The 26,622-nt window shown below is 37.0% G+C and overlaps 2 protein-coding genes across 3 annotated transcripts; both read left to right on the forward strand.

Annotated features, from left to right (window-relative positions):
* Nucleotides 1–1,044: 1,044 nt before the first annotated feature.
* On the forward strand, nt 1,045–11,784 carry LOC136252964 (alpha-(1,3)-fucosyltransferase 10-like). 2 transcript variants are annotated; one of them, XM_066045549.1, is made up of 4 exons: nt 1,058–1,128; nt 6,068–6,408; nt 8,537–8,589; nt 10,516–11,784. In XM_066045549.1, the coding sequence occupies exons 3-4, from the start codon at nt 8,571–8,573 to the stop codon at nt 11,685–11,687; spliced, it is 1,191 nt and encodes a 396-aa protein (XP_065901621.1). In that variant the 5' UTR covers nt 1,058–1,128; nt 6,068–6,408; nt 8,537–8,570; the 3' UTR covers nt 11,688–11,784. The 2 variants fall into 2 exon arrangements, with proteins under 2 accessions (XP_065901620.1, XP_065901621.1); XM_066045548.1 differs by lacking the exon at nt 6,068–6,408 and having other exon boundaries at nt 1,045–1,128.
* Nucleotides 11,785–16,541: 4,757 nt separating this feature from the next.
* LOC136254480 (RNA-binding protein RO60-like) lies at nt 16,542–20,026 on the forward strand. Its single transcript, XM_066047174.1, has 4 exons — nt 16,542–17,360; nt 19,023–19,307; nt 19,359–19,589; nt 19,649–20,026. Exons 1-4 carry the CDS (start codon nt 16,578–16,580, stop codon nt 19,946–19,948), a joined length of 1,599 nt encoding a protein of 532 aa, XP_065903246.1. The 5' UTR covers nt 16,542–16,577; the 3' UTR covers nt 19,949–20,026.
* Nucleotides 20,027–26,622: the final 6,596 nt, after the last annotated feature.

Raw genomic sequence — 26,622 nt, forward strand, 5'->3', positions numbered from 1 at the left:
AGATATCATCCATACAGCTGGTCTTCAGCTTACCTAAAAAATTGTTATTTTATTGACTGAAATGCCACTAAATTCAACCTTTTAGTATCTATTTTCAAAAACTTTCCTGGGGGGGCATGCCCCCAGATCGCCCTAGTTTCAGCATGCAAAGCATGCTGGGTGCGCACACCATAATATAATCTGAATCATGTCATATAAAAAGGTCCACTTTTCTTCTAAAAGAACCTACCCAGATAAAAGTCTGGCTACGGCCCTGGATACCCTGTTAATTTACAGCAATGGCCTATATATTAGCAAAGTGTTCACTTTGTGATCAACTAAGCGTCCCATTGCAGCACATGTTTTAAGCAACTGTCCTGCTTTAAATCCTCAACAGTGATATACAGTACTTATCAACACAATCATTCATTTTGGCCTCTAGAGATCTCTGTGTGTTTAACATGCTGGTTTGTTTGACTCTTGTTTCTTTATTCTACATTATTTTTTTATGCTAGTAAACTTGTTGAGGCCTTTGCTGACGGTACTGATAATTCCCCACCCCAGCCAACAATTCCAACAAGTCTACTCAGTAATCATTTCTTTCCGTCCTGACATTGTGATATAATTCACAGAGTCCCATCGTTATAACTTGCTCACTGGACTCTGTGATGCAACATAGTTATTCAGTTTTCCAGAACAAGGAACAGTACAAAACTGAATAGCTCAGTAGCTATTTACAGTTCAGTGTTGGCTGATCATGAATTTGACTGCCTAATTACTAATCGAAACGAGTAGAAGGAGTGGATTAGGGAAAAGAGTAGCAAGGGGCATAACTATAGTCTATACCCTACATTTCAGTCTATAACTATGGGATTAAATGTCCATGAACGCCTACGTTGAGAATTAATTTAAGCAACTTAAAAGTTGAGCTAGAAGTGGTACACATACACTCTGTTAATTTCTCCGCCCGCCCACGCACGTGACACGTTGCTTTGTAGATCCTACAAATGGCTATATCAATGTCTTAATTTATTTCGTTGTGTTCTGCCATATTTTTGATGACATTTGTATTCTAATATTTTGGGTCGGCGCACGGCTTTTTTTGCCGAGGACTTTAGCAGCTACCTTGTATAGAGAGGAGGTCTCATGGTAAGTTAGTGCATATAGTAATAATGATGTACGTACGTATGTACATATTCATACAAACGTAAATACATACATAGGCCTGTAAAGTTAGGCATTTTTAAATTTTGGCTTTTGATTTCCGATCTCATAGTTCTAATAGAGCAGTCACAGAGCACTCACTTTTAATTACCCACACAGTGCCATCTTTGGCTAGCTGCCCTCCAGAAACTCCAGTGCTGAGTACAATGGGGTTCACTCATATCCGTATGCAGGCAGTATGCAACAGTTAATGACATAAATAACGAAGCTTCTATTGTTCCGGCAGCCGGAAATATTTTGTCAGGGATATTGTTCTGGCAGTCCACTAGATTTCTCTCGCTATCAAACACACTAGTTGTATGCTATGCCCCGAGTATTCACGTGTCTAGCAGGTTGCCCCGAGCATTCAACTTTAGGGACGTGTCTGGTAGGTTGCCCTGAGTATTTGACTTTAGGGCACGCGTCTCAGTAGTAGGTTGCCCTGAGCATTCAACTTTAGGGGACGTGAAAATAGTATTAACGTTAGGGTTAGGGTCGGGTTCAGCTTTGGTTTCTTCTTTACCTTTGTCTTCAGCTTTGGTTTCTTCTTTACCTTTGTCTTCAATATTTATAGAAGTTACTCCACTCAGAGACATATAAGGTAGAAACTAGGGAGTTGGGTAGCTGGGAGCCACGTAGCACAATGGCTGGGCTCACGCACTGGAGGTCCCGGGTTCAATTTCCTATCAAGAACATTGTGTTTTGTTGTTTTTTTCATTTGAGGACCCTTTTTTGTGTAAGTTTTATTTTTATTCACGTGACTGCTGGAACAATAGCAACAGCCTATAAATAATGACATATAAATCTGACTAACGTGTAAATAAGCAAATTTTCAGATCAGAAAACAGTATTATCCAGCCAGTATTAACCAACAGAGAATATACACGTATTACGAAAAATGATCAATATAATAAGATTAGTGGAAGCTGAATCTGTATTAATCCCGCAGGCTTCTGCTCATAGTAGCCACAGGGTTTTCCTTGCTGAAAGTTATAGTAGCTCGACTATTAACTGGTCAAATATACTACACTATGCAGGGTGCTTATTCTGTAAACAACTTCTTGACATGTGTTCTGAATTATTTGGTAATTATAACCTGTACTTGCAATAAACATTCAATTGTTTTAGACGGCATTCTCTTTATGGTTTTATTAGATGGAAAGGGAGCCATCTTGCCAGTTTTTCAGACACTTAATAAGATGACCATGTGTTATTTCCTTGTGGCATGATAAACATGCCAGCATACACTCCAGTCGTTAGGAATGCATGTACTCAGCAATCTGTTTAAAAAAAAACATGATAGCTGTGTCAGTTGCATAAGATGCTGTCATATCTAAACTTCAGAATCTGACACAGCTTTGATTGCTACCTAGCTAGTGATCGTAGCCAGTGTATGACACTTGATAGTCTGCATAACACAACATCCAGTCAAACTTTTCAAACCTGAAAAATGTTCTCCAACAATAGTTTCTAGGCTCTGTAAGTCAGGATATTGGTCATGTAAGAGCTGCATGATGAGCTGCATTTATGTGATCATCATGATGCTTCTTGATACTGCCAATAATATGTCTCATAAATCATAAATCTTTCATTAACACCATGGTAACAATGACTACAATTGAGTTAACTTTCCTCCTTTTCCAACAATGTTGAGATAGTGGTTGGACTGTTGCTCATCTTGTAGTGGTGACTGTTCAATGGGTTGCTGTTTAGTTTGAGTTTACCTTGAAGTAGTGTGTACAATGGGTGGCTACTTTTCATGCTGTACAATCTGTAAAAGATGATTCAACTAATGTACACTGTATAGCTTACTTGTTTTACAACTATATGGCCTATTTAGTAAACCAAATCTTCATCCTTCTTTGGTGCACAGATTGCCAACGATTCAGAGTACTAGTTGCTGAAACGTCAACATTACATCACAAGCGATCCTTGATACTTCCCCTCACTGAAGCATTCGACAATTTACTCTAGTGAAAGATGTACCAATGTAGAGTAGACGTTCACACTATTGAACAACTTGCAGACCAAAAGCGACATGTAGTTTCCAGAAGCGTAATTTATTGAACTAGCCTGTTTATTTGTATCACATGAGACTGCCATACAAATAGTATAAGAACTATTCATACATGATTGCCATACAAATAGCCACTCTGTTCCTTTTTTTCCTCCTATTTTTTGTACTTTGAAATGCCCATAATTGTTCTCTATGTGTCCACTTTGTGCTCGTATCTTGGTTCGCATACTGCCCGAGGTCTCACATGCCTTTATTATTTTTGCTTTGTATATTATGCATACATATTTTCAACACCAATGATGGTTTTCTCTCAAATACTCTCCCACTATTAGCAGTGTAGCTTATAGCTTTTTGTTTGACCATAGTTACTAGATTTATAATATGGTCTCACTGAATTTGCGAAATTGGTCTGTAGCTACACCAGGAGCTTATATGTGCCTTATGGCGCTTACAAGCTCCTGGCTACACTCTCACTCTGGCTCTAAACTATGACTAACTGTGCTAAAAACTGAGTAAAGCATGAGGTAAAGCAGAGACCAAGTTGGCATGAGTGTTGACATCTATAGAGTAATGGGTAAGCATGCCATGAGTAATTTGGAATAATATTGACAAACAAACTAATATAAAAATGACAGTCCTTAAGACAGTTTTTTTTCTCTGGGTTAGTGTTTGATTACAGAGCAGACAAGGAGTTACACATGGTTTATAATACTACAGTAATCTGTTAGGCTTTGTGTCAATGCTTGTATAGCGCTTGGTTGTCTCTTATGGATTTAATTTAATAGAGCTTTTCCATTTCCATAGTAACGAAAATGGTTGGCCATATTGTTTAACAAGTGCATGCTAAATGGCTTTGCATCCAAGTGTGACTTCTCATACCAGAGCAGATGTGGGAGTGGACTACTGTATGTTGAGAAACTCTCCATTAATAATAAAAGAAGATACCTGATATCTATGAGAAAACAAGAGATACAGTTACCCTTATTGCTACAACAGTGCTTGACCTTGATGGCCTTCCACCAGTGACTTCAAAAACTACCTGTTATTTATTACCAGCTTTTGCACTAGCAAACAGATTAAAGCTCATAAGAGTTAAGGCGCTTGCAAATATTTTATTTGTGGATTTGTTGGTCAGTGGCAGTAAAGCAGATACGGAACCTGTATTATATGTTGTTGTTGGAAAGGTGAGGATAGTATAACTATATAACTACTCCAGTTCGACTATTTTATGCGTATGCTTTTAGGTTAGGCGCTCTCAGCAAGCGAATGAGCCCCTGTTAAATCTCTGGGTGAAAACAGCTAAAGATGGAGTTGTGGAGTGTGCCCATTGTACAATGAAGCATGCCTAGGATCAATAGCTTGCCATGTAGGTGGAATATGCTGTCAGTCACCTACAGTATACCTATTGCTAGGATTGCTGATTTAGATTATTACCAATTATAAGTCTTTTACCAGAAGAGGTGCTCATTTGAACCATCTGATATTGAACAGACACAAAGTTCTCAAATCACCTCAAAGTAATAGTCGGCATGAGTTTCAATGCCAACATGACGACACCAACTGAAGATCATAAATTGCAAATTTTAAACAAAGTACACTGTAGCAGAGCACAAGTCAATTTTTTGATGTTTCTTACACTCCAAAAGTTAGCCCAATTATGTGACCATTAAATTCTCTGTATTCTCTATTAAGCTAATGGAGGGAGAAGCTGGATCGGTATGACAAGCAGCTGTCATCTTAGAAGCTGTAATTTTTTCACTCTTTGAACAAACCATTCATCACAATGATGTTGTGTTCTTGTGGCTTCTTCTATGTCAAAGATCTGCTGTTCGGACAGTTCAAATCAAGGAATTCTTTGTAAGTCAGTCTTCATTTAGATAAAGAGATCTCTATTTAAATTTTCTACTCCAGCAACTGATTGGAGGTGTGACCATGAAACTACCGTATAGTAAAAAACTTTGGTGGTAAAAAAAGTGTGACAAAACCCCTCTGTTGAAAAAAATTGGCAGAAAAACTTTGGCGATTGAAATAATATTCACCAAAGTTTTTACTGTACGGTACGTAAGGATAAAACAATAAGGTGTCAACTCGTCAGTTAAGTAGTGTAGTAAGTGTATAGGTAGCTAGTGTTGTTGTTGTAGCAGTACTTTTGTAGTTACTGATCTAACGACATGCTAGCAAAGGTGTGCTTTTCTATCTCCTGCGATGCCGGGAGTGACCGTATTTGCTTTTTCAGTGAACTCCAGTAGCAGAGGTTATCACGTATATCAAAGTATTTGGCCAAATCCATCACAAGACGATGAACTAACTGATGTGCGAACGAGAAGCCGGTTGGAAATACTATCCCAAGGAGTGCTTACAACTGTGGGACACATTCCTAGGAAGATCAAGATCTCCAAAGTCAGCTCGATCTTTATTGCGTGGTGGTACGAGCTGACCTTCATCTCAAGTTCTAGTTACTCAATGTACTCGTGTGATCATCTAAAATAATTGGCAAAAAAAACTTTGGTGAATTGAACGCTATTCGCCAAATTCGCAAAAGTTTTTTACCGCCGAAGTTTTTTACTATACGATATTGCAAGGGAGATCTATGTGTGTAAAACACATGAAACGGTGTCACACAAACTTTGATTGTTTTGTTCCTGAATTATTTGTTGGTAAGGGGTTCCCTTTCCTTGCTGCCACACCTGATGGCCTGATTTGATGTGATTGTTGTGGTGATGGAGTCCTCAAAATAAAGTGTCCTTTTACTGTCAAAGATCATAATCCTAATACAACTGAGAAGATTGTTCCTTAAAAAGAACACACCAGTATTATTACCAGCTTGTTGCATAAAGTTTGCAAATTTTGTTGTATGTACTTTTCCAGATGATGTTCCTACCCTCTACACTATTCAGATGCTGACCTTATTACTGAAATTCTGATGAGGTCCAGTGAGTTTTACATGGTAGCAACATTACCTGAGGTACTAGAGAAATGGTGCACTAGAAAAGAAGTAATGCCAGTTGATGGCAGCTCGACTTCTGTAGACTAAAATTATTGCTATTATAAGGAACAACGTGGGAGAGAAATGGTGTGTTTTGATAATGAGAATTGACCTGAGAGCTAGTGGTTTCACCTCAGTTTTTTGAATTTACAATCTGCTCCTAAGATGAGACAGTGGTACTGTCCTTGCTGTAGAAAAAGTATACAAGCTATCAAAGACCAAAGTAAAGTTTATATATTACTCATATGTGCTGTGACTGCATTTTTATTCAAATGTACATTGCATGTAATATACTTGATAAATGGTACACAAGTATTATTTAATACTCTACACACACGTAGCAGTTTGTTATTAATACCTGTGAGGATTTTGCAGTCATGAAATGTATTGGCAGTGTAGACATTAAAAAATGGAGTAACACTGCCTGGTAGCTCCTATAACTCTCTCCTCATGGATTCGTAGATTTGCCAGCTTTCTGGTTTTTTTCTGCTACTATAGTGATTTACATCCTTAATCTGTAAAGGCAGAAATGTGTAGGGAAGCTTGATACAGTGTACACTGCAACTATTTCAGCAATATCAAAACCTCTAAAGATAATGGTTCCCTGTGGTGCAATTGCTATAAGCATTTCAATTGTTTATATTGCAATCATGTTGAGGATCTTGCCGCAAGATTCAAAGGCTTTTCTATTTTTATTTCACAGCAGTCAATTATGGTCGCCACATATGTTGGCCGAAATCAAAGTGGCGTAGTTTTTTTTGTTAATTCCTCACAGTCTGGCCAAAATATTAAGAAGTCTAGTCTGATGTACAAAAGGTTGAATATGTCCTGAAATCTTCTTGCCACAGTGCTAACAGACTTACCAATTCATTGTTCAACTATCCCTCTAGGGACTTGCAGGGAGGCAACAAGTTAGCCTGTAGCAGGAGTCAGAAACCTGAACCTGAAAACTACACCGAATTCAGAAAAAAACAAGTGGTGAATTTATTCACAGACAGCTTGTAATCTAGGCAAGTGCCTGAGAAGCCACACAGCCTGTGATCCAGGATTTCCTCTGCATTCAGCCAGTACTTAGAAACCTCAACCTGAAGACTATGCTGAATACAGAAAAATATCCCGAACACATAGATCTTGATAACTTGCTTTATCAATGTCAGAATACAAATGGCACCAGTAATATTCTCTTTGAGCCAGGGTAGGAAACTGTCAACTCATCAGAACTTCTCTATTGGGAATGCCTGTGGGGTTGCTGGGTTAGAGCCCATTCACTTTCATTTTTAGCCCCTTCATGCATATTTTTTTTAAATTGAAATGCTCTAATAGAGCAGTCAGCTATTCTAACACTACTAGATTTTTGTCCATGAAATAGGTTGCTGTTTCATACCGAATTCCTTGCGAATTCATAGAATGTTCATAGATTCCAATGTATGAAACATTAACATTTCATGGACTGGATATTTTTCATTCAAATTTCTGTATAAATTCATGGAAAAGAAATATACACCCTTACCCCTCAAGCCTGCGGCCCTCGGTGTTTGGGTGTATATATTAGCTAAATCCCTGGTATAACATACGTACCATGTACAAAATGCCACTCACAGGCATGTATAGATTGGCTAGTAATATTTTTCTTCGGTGAGGCCATCTCTTGAAATAGTCAACATGTAATTTTTGTGAGAATGTCTAATACACAGCACTACCATGTTGTATGATAATTATAATCCATTAATTATTCTTAAATTCGTTTATTCAGTACTACTCACTTTATAGCATAACTAACGACTTTTTGTAAAAGTATAGTTTTGACTGCTGGTAATTTAAGGTTGAAAATCTACAAGGCCTGTTTTTATAAACAGATGTGCAGGGAAGGGATTTGATGCCCAGAAGTGTTCTACATGCCAAACTCCTTATCCAAAAGTGTCTTAAACTTTTTCACTACATCCCATATGAATAAACCACAACTTACACTTGTGGGAAGTACGTGCTCTATACAACCTTTATTTCACAAAGCATTTTTGTCACGTGTGGCAGATAGACAAACATAGATACAAACACAGAGTTGTCATGGAATGTACACCTTTTGCTTTGCCCTTTTGACACTGCATAATTGTAACATGTTGTCATCAAACAGTTGTTGGACTGGCTGTAATTTAAAACAATACTGTACAACATACATATGTTATGTTTCTGAAAACAATATGATGTACAATCACATTAATCAGTGGTTGCAGAGTTTAAACAAACAACCACACTAAAATACCTGTATGTAGAAGAACATGTATTAATCATTTTATATACAAATATTACATGGGATGCCTTTCAAATGATAATACATCAATTAATTTTTGTAGCTATACTGATTTGAGATTTGATTATAGTGGTGACATGTGCTATATTAAAAGACGTGAGTAAATTGCCATATGTGTGTACTGTATGTTTGTGTACTTCTTAATTGATGTGCTATTGTCAGGAACTTAATTGTGAATCAGTTAAGGCAGATGAAGTCCATATTAACATTCATTACTAACATTTGCTGAATGGTTTTTATGTGCAGTCTAGGTACTGTTTGTAAATTTCTGTGCATGTGTTTGTATCACCAAGTGGCAATGTGTGAGTCATCTTGTGATAGAGAGTGGTTGAACATAGCCATAGTCCATGTAAACACTTTACTTTGTACACTGGGGTGGCAGTAGTCATAAACTATGTAAATGTATTCAAACTATCATCAATAGTCCATAATAGAGAATGTGTGGGCTTTCCTGTCCAAAATATCACCCAAAACCAGCCTCACTTTTCCTTCAAGACAACTAGGCAGTTTTGGTTATAGAAGGAAAACTTATGAATTTTCTGTTTGATTGGAGACCATAGCCATGAAAAGTATGAAACAAGGGAGGTTGCCTACACATGCAGATATACTAGTTGACATTTAATCCCTAATTCAGTCATGAAAGGTGATCTCTCTTGTTTCACTACTTCTTATGGCTATGATCCCTAATCAAACTAAAAATTCCTTGTTTGTTTGTGTTTTCTTAAAATTGATAATGTAGTTATGACTCATGAACCCCTGCATACCACATCAAAAGGAAGAATGACAACAATCATGCCGTTAAATCAACTTTTCATCTGAGCGTACACCCCAACTATCAAGTATTACTGTACCATTACAATATATTATGCTCCATTTTCAGCTATATGTTCTTGATCGAACACTATGAAAAAATCAATTGAGCCACAACGGAAAACTACGTTAGGTAGGGAAGTCATTTCACTGCACTATCACGAATTGACACCTTGTGTTGTCAGCAAAAGCAAATGGGACACAAAGGAGGACACAGGTAAGCCCATGAAGCATGCATTGTACATACTGTGGTATGCCAAAAGGCAGGCTGAAGCAACATCTAGCAGTGAAAACTTCAGTCCCTGTAGCCTTAGTGGTTGTCGAGTTATATTTGCCTGAAGGCATCAGGCAGGCAGTTAGTTAGTTAATTAGTAAGCAGAAAATTCTGCGAAATAAAAATTCTGTAGCAACTTATCGGAAGCGTTTTTGGCTGCTCTGTAGACGTTGTTGGGCTTGCTTATACCTCACCAAGGCACCATGATGGTATTGTGAGGCTGGTATTGGGATGACATTTTTGGCTAAAGAAGCCCAATCCCTAATATACAGCATGCTGTATGGTGAGCAATAGGCAAGTTTGGAGTTATATGTTCTCTAAATTTATACCACAACAGGGAAGATTCAGTAGAGAGTGCATACCAAGGGTTGTGGATGCATGGAGCAGAGAGGTCTTACATTTTATAAACTACAACTGGGTTCCAGAATTCCTTCTGTGTTCAATCAATACTACTCAATAGTGGACTAGTTTTTATAACATACAAATCTTTACTTTCCTCTTAGATATTGCAATTCACCTTTTTTCGTTGTAAAAATAAATTTCATATGGAAAAAATATATGAAAACTTATACCAAAACTTTTTGCACCTTGTTATGCATAACTAGCTAGCTATAATTTAACTGTATGGCTTACTGCCTTTAGTTATAATACTTTAGCTATTGGCTAGCTTTAATTAAGACACAATAAGAATCAAGCTTAAATCTAGTACTGCAGAAGATTGAGACATTCTATTAGAGCGGCCATATTAATTAAGTTTCGTATAGTCAAATCATGAAAATATTTTTACACAAAACAGAACATTTTATCATGGAATTTTTGTACAAAATGAAAATGAATTACGGTAGCCACGGTATTGACACTGCATTTAATCCTTCACATGTTCTGGCTTTTATTATTTCCATATTGCATATATACATACTCTCCATGTACACTTACAGGTCGGTGTTGTGTGATCAGTGTACTTCTGTTGAGTGCTGGATTAATAGTGTGTTTTGTTGCAATGTATGACAGTCAAATTTTTGCCATTAAACAATTTGAACCCAAACATTCAACTCGCTATTCAAGTACACTTAAAGAAACTATTTCACTTTATGCCAACACCTATCATGATAGAGAATATAATGATGTCAATAACAGTCTTCAATTGCAGTGTGATTTTAAACATGATGTTACTGTGTATATGGATGCATTTGATGCAATAAGCAAAAATTACTTTGGAAAGTCATATCAAGGTTACATAACTCGCTCTCATCATTGCAAGCCATTGCCTGGAGGTGGAAAATGTTTATTTAATCATGATAATAAATCCTCAGATGCAATATTTTACTGTGGAATTTATAATAAATTAAACTATAAAAGAACATTTGATAAGCAAGTAATGATTGTGTTCACATTGGAATCTGAAAAGGGTCACAACTGCCATTTTCCGCCACCTGATCAGTATGATATTAAAATATCATATAGAAGAGATGCAGATATTACCAATCCTTTCTTTTGTGGTAGCAAGTTGGCTAAAAGAGTTGCCACTAGGGGACAACCAACAGTACCAGATGAAAGAGAACATCTTGTGGCAGGCTTTATCAGTGGATGCAAGCACAAGTGGAGAAATGATTATTTAACTGAATTGAACAAGTATATAACAATAGACCAGTGGGGAAGGTGCTTGAAAAACACACCAGGTGATTTTTGGAAAACTCGTCAGTCATCTTTTGAGAAAGAAAAGTTGGCCTTTTTAGAGAAAACTCCATATAAGTTTTTGATAGCCTTTGAAAATACTGTAGAAGTTGATTATGTTACAGAAAAGATTCACCATGCCTACCTGACACGGAGCATTCCCATATATTATGGTGATAAGGCAGTTTTTGATATGGTACCTGCTAACTCCAGTCTAATATTTGCAAATGACTATAGCCCTAAAGAATTGGCTGCACTAATACACAACATTGCAAACAACAGAACCCTATACAGTCAATACTTTGCCAAATGGGATTTGTCTGTAATGGAGAGCCTACATCAGAAATATTGTTTAGAGCATTTTACATGCACAGCCTGTAGAAAAGTCTGGGAAATTTTACACAAAAGAAAATGTCTAGGGATTGATACACATTGAATGAATGTCACTTCAGATATTTGTTGCGATGATCAAGTACTACTGTCTCTAATATACGAATGAAGTTGTTATTGTTATATTATGTATGTCTGTTAAATGGCTATGGGGTCATTCCTTACCAAATCAACAAAAAAAAATCTGGACCCCTTTCGATTTTCATGAAATTTGGCACAGACATAGACCCTTTCAAGAAACTTTCTCACACTAAGATGTGGCTCATTTCATTGGTCTCCCTTTAAGTTATGACCACTCAAAGTTTCTGTCGAAAATTTCATTTTGTTTACATGTCTTCAACAAAATGGCCACAACTTTGTCTGTGATTGACATAGACACTTCTGGTTTAGATTTTTGAAATGCTTATTAAATTCTCGTTTAGGTGATATATAATGTTTTATAATTGCTCAAAGGAAAAAGGTCAAACTACAAAAATGTAGCTTTTACCTTTGATCTTAATTTTCAAAAATACATATTCTTTAATTAAATTTATTTTTAGTCTACTTGTTGCTCTAATAACCATCGTTTAAAGGTGGAACCAATAGTAGATCATGAGTTATAAGTGCTAATGTGTAGCCTTGTAATCACTACTGTTTGTATGGTATAAATGATTAAGTGTAGATAGCAATTTCCAATACCAATTGCAAGTAACCTTATATTAGTATGTCACAAATCATTTTATGCATTAAATTAGTTAGGGTTTGTATTGACAAGGGTTCACTACAGTGAAACCATACTAACAGAGCCACTTTTAAAGCTAAGAAAGTTGGAGCAATAATTAGGCTGCCTAATGAAGGAATCACTGATTATATTTTTGCTGTAAGTTTATGTGTCCTATATAATAGAGGTGGCCACTATAACAAGGTGGCCTTATTATAGAGGTATCTATATTTATAGGGGATTTACTGTACAACTAATGAAACTCCAATCTATTCTTTCAATCTTACTGTATATAATGATAATAATGCTGCCACAGATTATGATGATAGTTTTCAATCTAATGTGTGTATAATAAATTATAGTAACTACAGGATGCAAATAACACAGTTATACATATGTACACGTAATGTGGAATTGTTGAATTGAAATGCCATTTCTTAGTGGTATCCGAAACTTCTTGGTCTTAATACCTAGGTGGTTGCTTCATATAGTTGCTTTAGAGTAGAAATGTCCTATTTAAATTTGGCCCTTATAAAGAGGTGGCCTTTAAAGTGGCTGCTAAGATATTTTCCCTTTTGAATCATACCTGAAAGGGCATATCTACTACTGACCACTTTAAGGCCATCTGTATATGTTTGTATCTATAAATGATGTCTTTGCTGGAAAAATGTACACTTCTAAAACCACTATGCATTGTCTTATTTGTCAAAAAATTTGATGGAATAGAGTGGAATCCATGATCTGTCTTAGTGGCCACCTGTATAGAAAGGCCACCACTCCATAAGGGACAATCTATACACTTATGCAAATGTACTGCACATTTTTAAGGTCCAGAAATTTTGGTCCTAAGGTAACCAGCTTAAACTTCATACATTGACTGTATTATGATGAAACTACTTAGATGTAGCAATGTAGCTCGTACTTTGATTCTATAATTGAGAATTGTAGAATCATAGAAATGTTCCACAGAAATTTGTGTTACATTGTACAAAAGCTTCACTACAGCAATTGCACACTTATGCATATCTATAGCTTTAAGTAAAAATACATCAATAATTGACTAAAGAAGGGTCAAGGCAATTAACTTCCAAGTTAAATCATGAAATACAGATATAGTATAAGTTGAGACTGAAAGTGGTGCATATTGCATGATGGTCTCTACAACCACTTTGACATGTAACGAAATCTGATGCATTGATATCAGTACACAAATTGAATCTTTGAAGGTGTAAGTTGAAAAGATTTTAAAGCCATTCTAGTGCATCAGTCATTCATTACTACTTGTTAGAAAAACTATATTGTAGTAGATTACAATATTTGAAGTAGCATTCATGCATGTGCTAAGAACAAAGAATGCAGCTACATAACATCATGTTTTATTTATAAGTGCATGTTCCAAATTACAGTGGAACTTGTCTTAGCGGCCACCTAGCTGTAATGAAAGGCCACCTTTCTATTAAGGCCAATTTTAAATTGTTCTAGTAAGACATTTATACACATTGAACTATGTATATAAATAGCCACCTGCATATTAAGGCCAAAAAAATTTGGCCCTAACTGACTTAGACAGTTTCCACTATTGGTACATTTGTGTATCATAATATGTACTTGCATATCAAAAATCAACATGAATGCTAACAGTAGCAGTAGCAGTTACTGTAGCTAGTGATCAAGTTCAATATTCCACTACTACATACATAATAGACTTGGTGTCATAATCAGAAACAATATATACAAGCTTGATAAGGGGTAAATTACTGAAACAAAAAAATTAACCTTACTTGCAAACCAACAATATAATTATTATGTATAAAATGACTGTGACATAAAGTTACTTGCAATTGGTATTGCATCTTTGCATACTTGAACCATATAAACAGCAGTGATTACAAGGCTACACATTAACACTTATAACTCATGATCTACTATTGGCTCCAACTTTAAACTCATGCACAGTTGTGAATAATGGGTGTTAGAGCAACGTGTAAACCAAAAATAAAGAATATATATATATTTTTGAAAATTAAGATCAAAGGGAAAAAGCTACATTTTTGTGGTTTGACCTTTTCCTTTGAGTAATTATAAAACATTATAAAGAGAATTTAATAAGCATTTCAAAAATCTAAACCAGAAGTGTCTACGTCAATCACACACAAAGTTATGGTCATTTTATTGAAGACATGTAAGCAAAATGAAATTTCAACAGAAACTTTGAGTGGTCATAACTCAAAGGGAGACCAATGAAATGAGCCAAATTTCAGTGTGAGGAAGTTTCTTGGTGGGGTCCATGTTTGTGCCAAATTTCATGAAAATCAAAAGGGTTGCAGATTTTTTGTTGCTGATTTGGTATGGAATGACCCTAAGGACAATGATCAACGATAGTACTGTATACTAGGGTCGCTCCAAAATGACAAACACACACACACCCCAAAATGTTGCCCATAAAAACCAACATAGAAAATCTTATCCGCCAGAAAGCATCTGATGGAATAGAATAGTCTAGTGTTACTAATGCCAGATGTAGCATTAAAAACAATAACCCTTACAGAAGAATAAATACTGATTTTTTTAAAAAACCTCCCAAACCAAAATTATTTAGTTTGCTTGCCTGCCTGACCACATTTGTGAAGCTATAAGCTAAACAATACATCTTATGACCACCATTTTACTCCACAACATAGGCGCATGCCCCAACTTTATGCATGTTTACAAGAGAAGATCAAGATACTCTAGTAAATGACCCTATAATTACATTTACTTTACTGAAAGAATTTATTTGCATGAACATAAGAGAAGATATGAAAAATTTTATACATGGGGGCAAGCCCATACATTCTGCTCTATGCTTCAAAATCCACTGTATAATTAAATTTCATTATCATATAGTTATCCCCCCCCCAACTGCTCCACAGTAATAAACTCACCAGTGGTATGTGCCTTTTGGGTTTCAGCAAGTGTCATTAATTTTCTGTATTGACATTGTCTATATTTAGATGCCGCTCGTGCTGTAGACACCATGCCTGTAGCTGCACAATAGAATTGACTATGCCCCTTTATGATCTAACAGCACCAATAATGATCAAGCACCTCGACATGCCTGTTGACGATTTAGCTGTACTTATTGTGATTGATCATATCAACCATGCCTCTTACTAGCTGCATGGAAGCACCTTGAAAATATTGCATAGGCCAGTCATCTGAGGTCCACTTCAGATACTCTAATAAAGCAGCCGTTGTTTTTAAACAATTTAAAAACATTGCAGGAAGTAGTTATAAAGTGTAGTAATTCATAAGCAAAAGTATTTTGTGATATATATAAGTATTTTCAAAATGACATACATATTAATTTTACAAAATGAACATTGCACGCTTTGATAAGCTTGATTTTCCAGCTCAAGCTATTTTGCACAGTGTAAAGAAGTACCCTGTAGCTAATAGTGTTCGTGTTTAACAAAACACATCCAAATAATGGATTTTGGGGAAAAGTTGCTGTAGACCTTCAGTACTGGACATTGTAAAGCAGAAATAATAATAATAACTAGGCCGGCAAGCAAAAAATCATGTTCAGCACTTTAAAAGTGAAATATTACCTCTAAGTCTTATATTAGCTATAGCCCACTGTTTCACAATTTAATTATGCAGTACTTAAAATCCTCGGGCAGCTCTTTGTTAGGTATGTATAGCAATTATACATTGGACCACATGATACACATACTTAGAAGGCATGGCCTAAACACAGAAGAAATTCACAGTTGTTCATTGATGAAAGAAATGATCTTTTGACAACATAGAATTGTCATAATTATGATAATTTTTAATAGCAGATCAAGTAAACTCTTTCGTAAGGAAAGTATAATAATATAGATTCTTCATCAGTCAAACTCTAGGAATGGAATGTCACAAAATACTTGTACTCAATGCTACCAGGTACTTGACATATTTTTGTATTCTTTGTGAGAGCATGCGATTGCACAATCATTGACATCCATAGCCATCACATGTATACACCATGTTCTTTCAAATATTGTGCTAAATATGTATGTTCAGTGGAGCTAATAATACTGCACTTGTTTAAAGCAACTTCACATTCTTATACTAAACGAGCAATTACAGCGTCATGAAGGATATAGTAAAGCCAGTGTTTAATACATATTGACATCACAAATACATAGCATGGTCACGTGATTATTATTATTATTTTTTTTTTGCTTCGTAATCGTGTAGTGGTAATCACAAATGGCCGACGCTTCAGTTCCTCAGTCGCAACCCTTACCTGGGATGGTCCCCAACAGTGCTGGTGGGTACTCGTACCAAGTCAGTGATATGCAACGATTGAGAAGATTCTTGTGCTTGGGATCAGAGGGCGGCACTTATTACATCGGTGAAAAGAAACTTGGAAAAGAGAACGCACAGGCCATTCTCAGATTAATCAGCAACGGAAAGGGAGCAGAAGTAGTGAAAGAGATTGTGGAATTTAGTGTAGAGGGTCGTGCAGCCAAGCAAAATCCAATTATTTTTGCTCTTGCTTTGTGTGCTAGGGACGGTAACTTGGAAGTAAAGAAAGCCGCTTATACAGCTTTGTCAAAAGTTTGTCGTATACCAACTCATTTGTTTACCTTTGTGGAATTCTGTGAAGCTTTGAGTCTAGGCACTGGATGGGGAAGGTGTCATCGCGAGGCAATCAAATCCTGGTACTTGACAAAGGATCCGAAACACTTGGCAATGGCTGTTACCAAGTACAAACAGCGCAATGGATGGTCACATCTTGATCTACTACGACTGTCACATGTGAAAGCCGATGATCCACTGCTTCAGAGCGTTTTCAAATATGTAGTGAAAGGCATTGATGTGGCGACACAAGAATTTATGGGAAAGTCTGAAAAGGGAGATGAAATATTAGCATTTCTCAGAGCAGTTGACTCGGTCTTATCTGCTGATGAGGGTGCTGCTGTTGGTCTTATCAAACAGTACAATTTAGTGCGAGAACACCTTCCAACCCAACTTCTCAACTCAAAACCAGTAAGTTACCTATGAATGCATGGGTTACAAGTACAAAGACAAAGGTATATTTTAGGGAGAGTACTGTATGTATTTAAAGTTTATGAGCCTTATCCACAATTACGTCACAAAATAAAAATGGAGACAATGGTGGGGGTACTTTGTACAAAGGGGTATTGGGAGAGATGGCATTTCGCTATGATAACAGTAGTATACTCACAAGGGCAAAGGTGAGGTGTAGTCCTGCAAATATGCTCATTCATACTTACTTCCAGTATGAATGAGCATATTTGCGGGTCGTTTACTAGTTTTAGTTTGGTCGTTTAGTTTTAGTTTCGTGCAGCCAGTCTCTTTTTGCACTGCCACAACACGTTTACTACCTCTTACCATTATAATCTCATGATTCCAGGTATAAACCACTAAAAACCTTCAGGTTGATGACTGCATGAAAAAGTATCCCAAATTTGTTATCACATTTCATAATTGCAGATAAGGCTTGGTGTAATTCAGTGAAGGCTACACAAGGCTTCACTGTGAAAGACCTGTTGATAGGCATTGATATATCAAAAGGAAGACCTGCAATCACTTCCAAATGTTCATGTTGCATTGCGATTTCTCTTCACATGTGCGTGGCTCTGCATTAGTATCATTACTGTATTCTTCACCAACTGGGTGATTGGTAGTGTCGATAAGTGTTCGTTGATAGGTTAAACTTCTTTCGAGTCTCTTTGTTCTACTGTACCTTTTGTGATGGTGTCTGGTTTCTTGCTACAACCTCTTCATTATCATCAATACCCACTGAAAAATAAATTGTACATGATATGTTAAATGCATTTTAGAAAGGGTATTGAAGCAAGTTAACACCTTTTTGGTAATGATGACTGTTGCATAATATTATTTTAAATACAGTATTGGATACTCTCCCTAATATATTATGTATTATGAATGAGGTCCCAAACATGCAGCTAAGATGTACTTCATGACATGCACACAGCTTAATAGGTTAAAGCCACCTTGTTATAGAGGCCTTTTTTGTACTGTACATGTACTGCTAGAGGAGGTTGGAGGCGTGCACGTGAGCCCAATGGTTTTGTATTGAAAAGTGTACTGTACCGTCTTGGGTGCTGAAATACCTCCCGATTGATGAAATGAAATATGACAAGTACATGGCATTGGCACAATGAGTCCCGTTAAGCCCCACTGAATACTGTAGGTTAGTTTTTAAAACTTGGGCTATGTATAAATCACGTGAGATCTCGCGCCTTACCATGGATGCAGTAAAATGTCTTTGTTGACGAGCTAGAATGATAGAGAGGAGTCCTACTCGAGAAAACAGTATGAATAAACACCCAAGAAGTTATCCTACATGTATACAGTGTACTTCACTAAGATACTAGTGGCGTACGTCCTAATTGGGGATCACACGAGACTAGAAAGATAAAGAAAGCTTCCAGACGAATGATAGTAATAACCGGCCACCACGAAGAAGGTTAGAAATGAGTATCTCACGGCCAACATTTAATGTTGCTGCCCTCCTTCATGCTATACCCTGCCTTACAATCTCAAAAATTCAATTAACACAAAAAATTTTCATTGCGCTTATTACACTTCCAACCTCCTCTGATGTACTGCTATAAAATTATTTATTTGGCTGTTGGGTTTCTGCTTTTAACTTGTTATTAGGTGTGGTTAGCACTTCTTGAAAAGATGCCTATGACAGCGATGATTCGTAACTTGGGAAAGATGACATCCATTGGTGTACTGGATCCCTTGTCGGAGGCTGCCATTGAAGTATGCAAGAGATTAAGAGATCAACCTGCTCTTCAAAAAGCTCGTATACATCCTTTTAACGTGTTGCTTGCTTTGAAGACCTATGAGGCAGGCAAAGGAGATAAAGGTAAACTTACTTGGCAACCCAACCAAGCTATCGTGTCAGCTTTGGATGATTGTTTCTATGCCTCGTTTAAGGTAATTGTATGTGCATATGTATATGCTGGGTTTACTGGATATACACTATAGTACGTGGAGCCTACTGGAAAGCGTTTCCTCCTAGCGGTGGATGTTAGTGGTTCCATGAGCTGTTCAGTATCTGGTTCCAGTATTAGTTGTGCCTGTGCAGCAGCTGCAATGACCATGGTGACCATGAAGACAGAGCAAAATTATCATGTACTAGGTTTTTCAGCACATTTAGTGCCAATTGGTATCAATTCTAAAATGCGTCTGGATGATGTAATGACCACCATAAGAAAGGTGAATATTGTACTTACAGCATAACATACAGGTATTGGTATAATTTATTCACACTGTAGATCAATATGGGTGGAACAGATTGTGCTCAACCAATGCTGTGGGCTAAAAAGAATAAAGTGCCTGTTGATGTTTTTATTGTGTATACTGACTGTGAGACCTGGGCCGGTGCAGTTCACCCTTCTGAAGCTCTCAAGCAATACCGTGAGGCAATGGGAATCAATGCCAAGCTGATTGTATGTGCTATGAGCTCCAATGGCTTTACATTGGCTGATCCTAATGATTCAGGGATGCTGGATATGGCTGGGTTTGATTCTGCCGCACCATTAGTCGTCAAAAACTTTGTACTAGGTCTTATATAACTTATTTCATAATATTGCATTTTTTTGTTTGTAATTGTATTCCCATGACGTGATGTTTTAAAGTTCTTGACTCCAACAGCTAGGTATCACATAACTTGTTAGGGTTGATCTCAGAGTGGTGTCTTGCACTTCACTGATGGATGATATGCAGTAAATAGCTATGACGTGACTTACACTTATTGGCAAAGGTCGATCATCTGACAGCCATACTGTTAAGCATAGATTTTTTTATTTATAAATTCTAGCTACAAAGCACTGAATGCATGCAAAATCTAAGAACTTGAAATGTTGATCATGACGTTTCAATGAGTATCATATATATCTGTAGCTACATGTGTGCTGTGATTGTTGTCTGCACGGGCAGCTACTGGACATAACATGGCCAGAATACTTTTTTTTAAGTGATCGGCGGAAAAAAGGCTATTCACTCACATGATACAGGTTCACATAAGTAGGCGTTTGACACGATTTGATCATGAGTGGTGCAAACAATACAACTGCTGAGTTACCAAGATGAGAGTCATCGTCCTTGCACGTGAGTTTATGAGACAGTTGCTATTTCCAGACATTGCACACCGTAAATAACAGTAAGTCTAGCATCAGTCAGATAACAGTATGGCCAGACCTCGCGAATGCTTGCAGCATTTTAAAATTGATAGGGTTTCTTCACATTGACTGGCTTCTTACCGTTATTGGTAACAGCCTCGTAACAGCTTCGTTTCTTGTACATGTATTGAAGTGAATTATTTAATGCGGGGCTGTGCACGTACAGCTGTTATGGACCTATCAATGTATTGCCCCACTACCCCCACCTCGGGCATATATGGGGCTATAGTGGGGATGTGACACAGCTGAATGTCAAATGCCCCATAGTAGGGCAAACCTATCGTGTCAAATCCCCACTGTTGGCCCCAGTTGCAACGTGGGATTTACTCGGGATTTGACAGCGAAGGAAGTTGCAACAAAAAATATTTGGGTGCTTACTGAACGATCGTCAAATGCCCCATAGTGGGGCAGCAGTTTCGTGTCAGTTCACCCTGTAAAGCCCTACTTATGCCCGAGGGGGGGGGGGGGGGGCGGTGGGGCAATACATTGATAGGTGCATTACATGTCCAAGTTTCCACGCACTACTACCATAGATGTTTCATACACCATGCTCCTACTATTGCAAGGGGTGTATGTTGTGTCACACTAAGTGAACATTTAACCAGATAAAATTTCACCTTAAACATCTATCCGTGTAATTTATGTTATGTATTATCTAAGTAGTGAATTTAAAGTTGAAACTGATTATATACTATGTGTATATTATGTATCTAACAAAAAAATAAACTTGCAGTTTGGTCACAGTGTGTATATCGATCAGTAGAAAATTAATTTTTTGTAACAACATAGTGCAAGCATTTTTGGCCACTCTGAAGACACTTTTGGCCTTGATTCTACCTAACCAATACGCCATGAAGTATCACGAGGCTGGTTTTTGGTCAATATTTTTTGTGAGAAAATGTAAACTTCGATCCCAAATCAAGACACACGATAGTGTGTCGTGCTGCCAAGTACAGCCAGTGCAGGCGCATGACAGACAAGTGTGTATTTTACAGGAACCAAGAAAATTCCGTTTTCACATATCCATAGCTTGATAATGGCTGGATGGAATTTAACCATTTTTGCTGTGGAAAATCCCTCAGGGTAGAGCACTTCCCATTCCAAATTTGAGGTGAATCCACCCATCCATCACTGAGATATGCGCCTTCAAAGTTCATCTTATTTTCTTCGTATTTTTCTTCTTAATCTTTTCTTTGTTTTCTTCTTTGTCTCACACACTTTAAAAAAGGTCACCCTGTAGAGAGATCAGCTAGAAACAAGTTAACAAGTCACCCTACAAAGTGTTATACCACATTTCAAATCACCCTGTAGAATATTCAGCTAGAAACCAGTCATCCTTATAAAGAGACATATATTTCAAGTCACACTGTTGAGAGTTCAGATGGCAACAAGTTACCTTGTAGAGAGATCAGCTAGAAACAAGTCACCCTGTAGAAAGATCAGCTACACAATCATCCTGTAGAGAGTTCAGCTGGTAACATATCACCTTGTAGAGAGAAACAATTCACCCTAGAGATCAGCTAGAAACAAATCACCCTGTAGAGATATCAGCTAGAAACAAGTCACCCTGTAGAAAAATCAGCTAGAAACAATTCACCCTGTAGAGACCAGCTAGAAACAACTCACCCTGTAGAGAGATCAGCTAGAAACAAGTCACCCTGTTGACAGTTCAGCTGGAAACAAGTCATCCATAGAGAGATCAGCTAGAAACAAATCACCTAGAGAGAATTCAACTACATTTCGTGCTAGAAATAAGCAACCCTGTGTAGAGTTCAGCTACAAGCAAACTCTCTCAGTAGAGAGATCAGCTAGAAGCAAGTTATCCTGCAAAGGGTTCAACTACATTTCAAATCATCCTGTAGAGAGATCAACTCAAAACAAATCACCCTGTAGAGAGTTCAGCCAGTAAGAAGTCACCCTGTAGATAAATCAGCTAGAAAAAATGACATGTAGAAAGATCAGCTAGAAACAAGTCATCCTGTAGAAGGATCAGTTAGAAACTAGTCACCCTGTAGAGGGATCAGCTAGAAACAAATCACCTTGTAGAAAGTATCAGCTTGAAACACATCACTCTGTTGAAAGATCAGTTAGAAACAAGTCATTCTGTAGAGACATCAGATAAAATGAAGTCACTGTGTCCAGAGAACAGTGCCATGAAATACCTATGGATTATCCATGAATAGTAAAATAATTGCCATAAAGTGCCATGAAAGTCATTTCGTGGATATTAAAAGTGGAGATTTCATGGTAATTTCATAGAACTGACAAATTATTTCATGGCACAAGAAAATTTCATTGTTGCAGAGGTCATGAATATTATTGTTAAATTTTCATAGGCAGTGTCCATGAATTGTCATATTTTCACAGGCAGTGTCCATGAAAACTACATGTTTTACCATGGCAATTTCATAGGCTGTTCTCTGGGAGTTCAGCTAGCAGTTAGAAACAAATCACGCTGTAGAGAGATTAGCTAGAAAAGAATCACTCTATAGAGAGATCAGCTGGAAACAAGGCACCCTGTAGAGAGATCAGCATGATCAAGTCACCCTGTAACAGCCCAACTTTTCAAGTCGCCCCATGGAAAGTCCAGCTACGAACAAATCTCTCAGTAGAAAGATCAGCTAGAAATAAATCACCCTGTACAGTATTCAGTTAGAAACAAATCCCCCTGTAGAGAATTCAGTAAAGCAAGTTACGCTGCATTACCTGCAAAGAGTTCAACTATTTTTCAAGTCACCCTGTAGAGAGCTCAGTAGAACAAGCAGCCCTGTAGAGAGATCAGCTAGAAACAATCACCCTGTAGAGAGATCAGCCAGAAACAAATCACCCTGTAGAGAGATCAGCTTGATCAAGTCACCCAGTAGGGAGTTCAACTACATTCCAAGTCACCCTGTAGAGAGTGTAGCTAGAAACAAGTCACCCTGTAGAGAGATCAGCTAGAAACAAGTCACCCTGTAGAAAGATCAGCTAGAAACAATTCACCCTGTAGAGATCGGCTAGAAACAAATTGCCCTGTAGAGAGATCAGCTAAAACAAGAGAGAATTCAGTACAGTGTTTCAGGTAGAAATAAGCCACCCTGTGGTGAGTTCAACTACAAACCATTCACCATGTAGTCAAAGAGCATAGTTGCATTGTGAGGCTCCCTGTAGAACTTTCAGCTACATACACATTTCCATGTAGAGTATTCAGCTGCGTACAGTTCAACATGTGTGACTTATTTTGATGATCAATCAACATAATTGTAAATTATTGTCGAAACGTACATTATCATTATCATTATTACTGAGCAGACAGCACAGCTGATATGCTCAGGAAAAAAAGGAAGCAATCACAAAACGAATTTAGCTATGTAGTTACAAAAATTATATAGTTATCGAGTTCCATACAATGTTTGCAGTCCTGTTGAAAAAGAATCAAAACTGTTGCACTCAATTATGGTAGATGGTAAGCTGTTCCAATCCTTAACTGATCTGGAGTAAAAACTCTGTTGGTGTGAATAGGTGGATGAGTTTGGTAGAATGAAATGATGTGGGTGACATAGTCTGGTGGTTCTTGTCACTGAAATGAAATAAGGAGGAATTGACTGAATAATTTTGATGTATAATTTTGAAAAGTGTTTGCAATGATATTTTCCGTCGTAGCTGAAGGTTTGGTCAAGAAGATGCTGCATCATATCTGTGACTGAGTTGAATCGGTTGAAATCATTTAGGACCCATGTAACTAAACAAATCATTAAAATCTTCTTCATAATACTCTTCTCTCTGTGGACAATTAAGTTAAAATAGATACCGAAAGCTGGCCATAGGCTTGCTTTAGGTATGAAATTACAAAAGAAGTGATATCTAATCAAAAATAGCCAAGCTGTAAAAAAAAGGATGCGGCCTCCAAAAAAGCCATGGTGAAAAAAGATGTGAAATCAAAGGTGGCGGCCAAGAAATGGCTGTAATGGTAGATTAATAGCAAAAATTTTAATCACAACAATTCTGGTGAATTTGGTGCCGAATCCTAGTGAAACTTGGAGGAGGCAACACAAATTCACCTGAATTGTTGCTATTGGAAATTTTGCCATTAACCTACCATCACAGCCATTTCTTAGCCGCCACCTTTGATTTCCCATCTTTTTTCACCATGGCTTTTTTTGGAGGCTGCACCCTTTTTTTTTACAGCTTGGCTGTTTTTGATTAGATATATGCAGTGTTGGGACAGTTACTTTTTAAATGTAACTCGTTACATATTATTTACATTAGTTACAGTTACATATTACCTATATAATAAAGTAGCTATAATAATATTACGTGTTATATTACTTTGTGTCCACAGCCTTAAGCTGTCATGTGTGAAACTACCACTTTATCACGTGACATGATTGCGTTGTTGGACAATGTGCAAATCTTGGTTGTAAGAATCCTGGGGTTGGAGGGATTTTTTTCCTTACTTTGGCCCCTTTTCTGTTACACATTATCAGTCACTAAGTCAAGTCATTAAGTCTAAATCCTTGAAATTAGGTTAGGTAATCCTAAGGCTGCAGCACATGTTGTTGTCAGACCTTCAGTGCTGGTCACTGTAAAGTGTTAACAATAACAACAATGACAATAAGCAAGAAAGCTTCATTTAGTAGACTTTGTTACTCCATAATGGCTAGGTGTTACTCAGTGGATTATTAACGAGATTAGTAACTTCGTTACTTAAAGTATAATATTACGTAATATTAGATTCGTTACAGTAACTTCATTACTTAGGTAACATTTGCAAGTAAGTAACTTGAGTTATATTACCTGTTTTTACAGCATATTTCATTATATTACTTCGTTACCACAAAAGTAATAATTATTACGTAATGCATAACGCATTACCCCCAACACTGGATATATGTATACTGTATAGTACTACTGCACTGTATGATTATTCACTGCACATATGCATGTGATCATTAAATGTAGCCCACAATCCCTATTTTGACTCTGTTAATCACATGCACTCTATTCATACTTCTATTTTGATATAAAGTCAAAATAGGGATTTGTATGTGTGGATGGATCTCTTGTGGCTTTTTTAGTGATCCCTATTCTCCTTTTGACTTGTCTAGCTTGTGTATTTTTTATTATTGATCCATTTTGAATTTTTATTGATAATGAAAATTGTTTTGGCTAGCATTATACATCCTCTTAACCACATGTTCAAATTGCAAAGCTGAGCTAGAATTTGTATTAATAGCCATCAAATTTATTGAATGCTTTAATTCTTATTGTCAGTAAATAATAATGTGACTGCACTATTAGAGCGTTTTGATTGGTTGTATACAATCACTGGACTGGACTAGTGGATTGGACTGGTGGACTGGGCTACTGGACTCAAGTTTCTTTCTTCTGTTTTAAGCACATATTTGGGCAATTGGTTGTAGTTATTGCTACACTTAATGTAGAATATACAGGTAGACCTATCTACTTGCACAATTAACACAATGAGCAGGTATGTACACTGTATCATTTGCCAATCAATCTTGAAAGAGGCAGCTGTTAACTACATCAATGTGTTTAAATGAAAGTATATACTCATCTGTTTTACAGTCAAACGTTTCTTTCATGGTATGATCTCCAGAGAGTCATGCATGACTACCATTCTTCTTATCACGGAGTATAAATCATACAGTACATGTTTAGTTATATAATAACCATACAATTATGTAATGGTCTTCTGACTGTCTTGCTATTCCATCCATTGGTAGGCTTTCTTTGTGTGTGGAGGTGGGAGTGGTCTTTCTATATAACAAACAATAGCCAGTTGCCCAATATTTGGTGAAAATGGAAAAAAACCTGAGTCCAGTCCACCAGTCCATTCCAATGATTGTATACAACCATTTTGATCTTCAGATCCACATATACTAAGTTTAATAACACAAAAACCCACACAGCAAACCCAACTCTAATTATGGCTTTGCATGCATAAGGGCATTTCAAGAAGAAAAATGGCCAGTGAAATAGCCGCATCAGTAAAATATGCACTATAGTGCATTTTAAGTTCCAGTCCGTTTTCCGGTCCATTCTGCATTTTAGTCACATTGGGAGTT

This window comes from Dysidea avara, chromosome 4 (genome assembly GCF_963678975.1).
Source record: "Dysidea avara chromosome 4, odDysAvar1.4, whole genome shotgun sequence".
NCBI classification, from domain to species: domain Eukaryota; kingdom Metazoa; phylum Porifera; class Demospongiae; order Dictyoceratida; family Dysideidae; genus Dysidea; species Dysidea avara.

What these genes read in the sequence shown, in the direction of transcription:
- LOC136254480 (XM_066047174.1), top strand. Translation starts at nt 16,578, where the DNA reads ATGGCCGACGCTTCAGTTCCTCAGTCGCAACCCTTACCTGGGATGGTC. An exon ending in AACTTCTCAACTCAAAACCA is followed by an intron (nt 17,361 to 19,022) that starts GTAAGTTACCTA and finishes ACTTGTTATTAG; the next exon opens with GTGTGGTTAGCACTTCTTGA. An exon ending in TAATGACCACCATAAGAAAG is followed by an intron (nt 19,590 to 19,648) that starts GTGAATATTGTA and finishes TTCACACTGTAG; the next exon opens with ATCAATATGGGTGGAACAGA.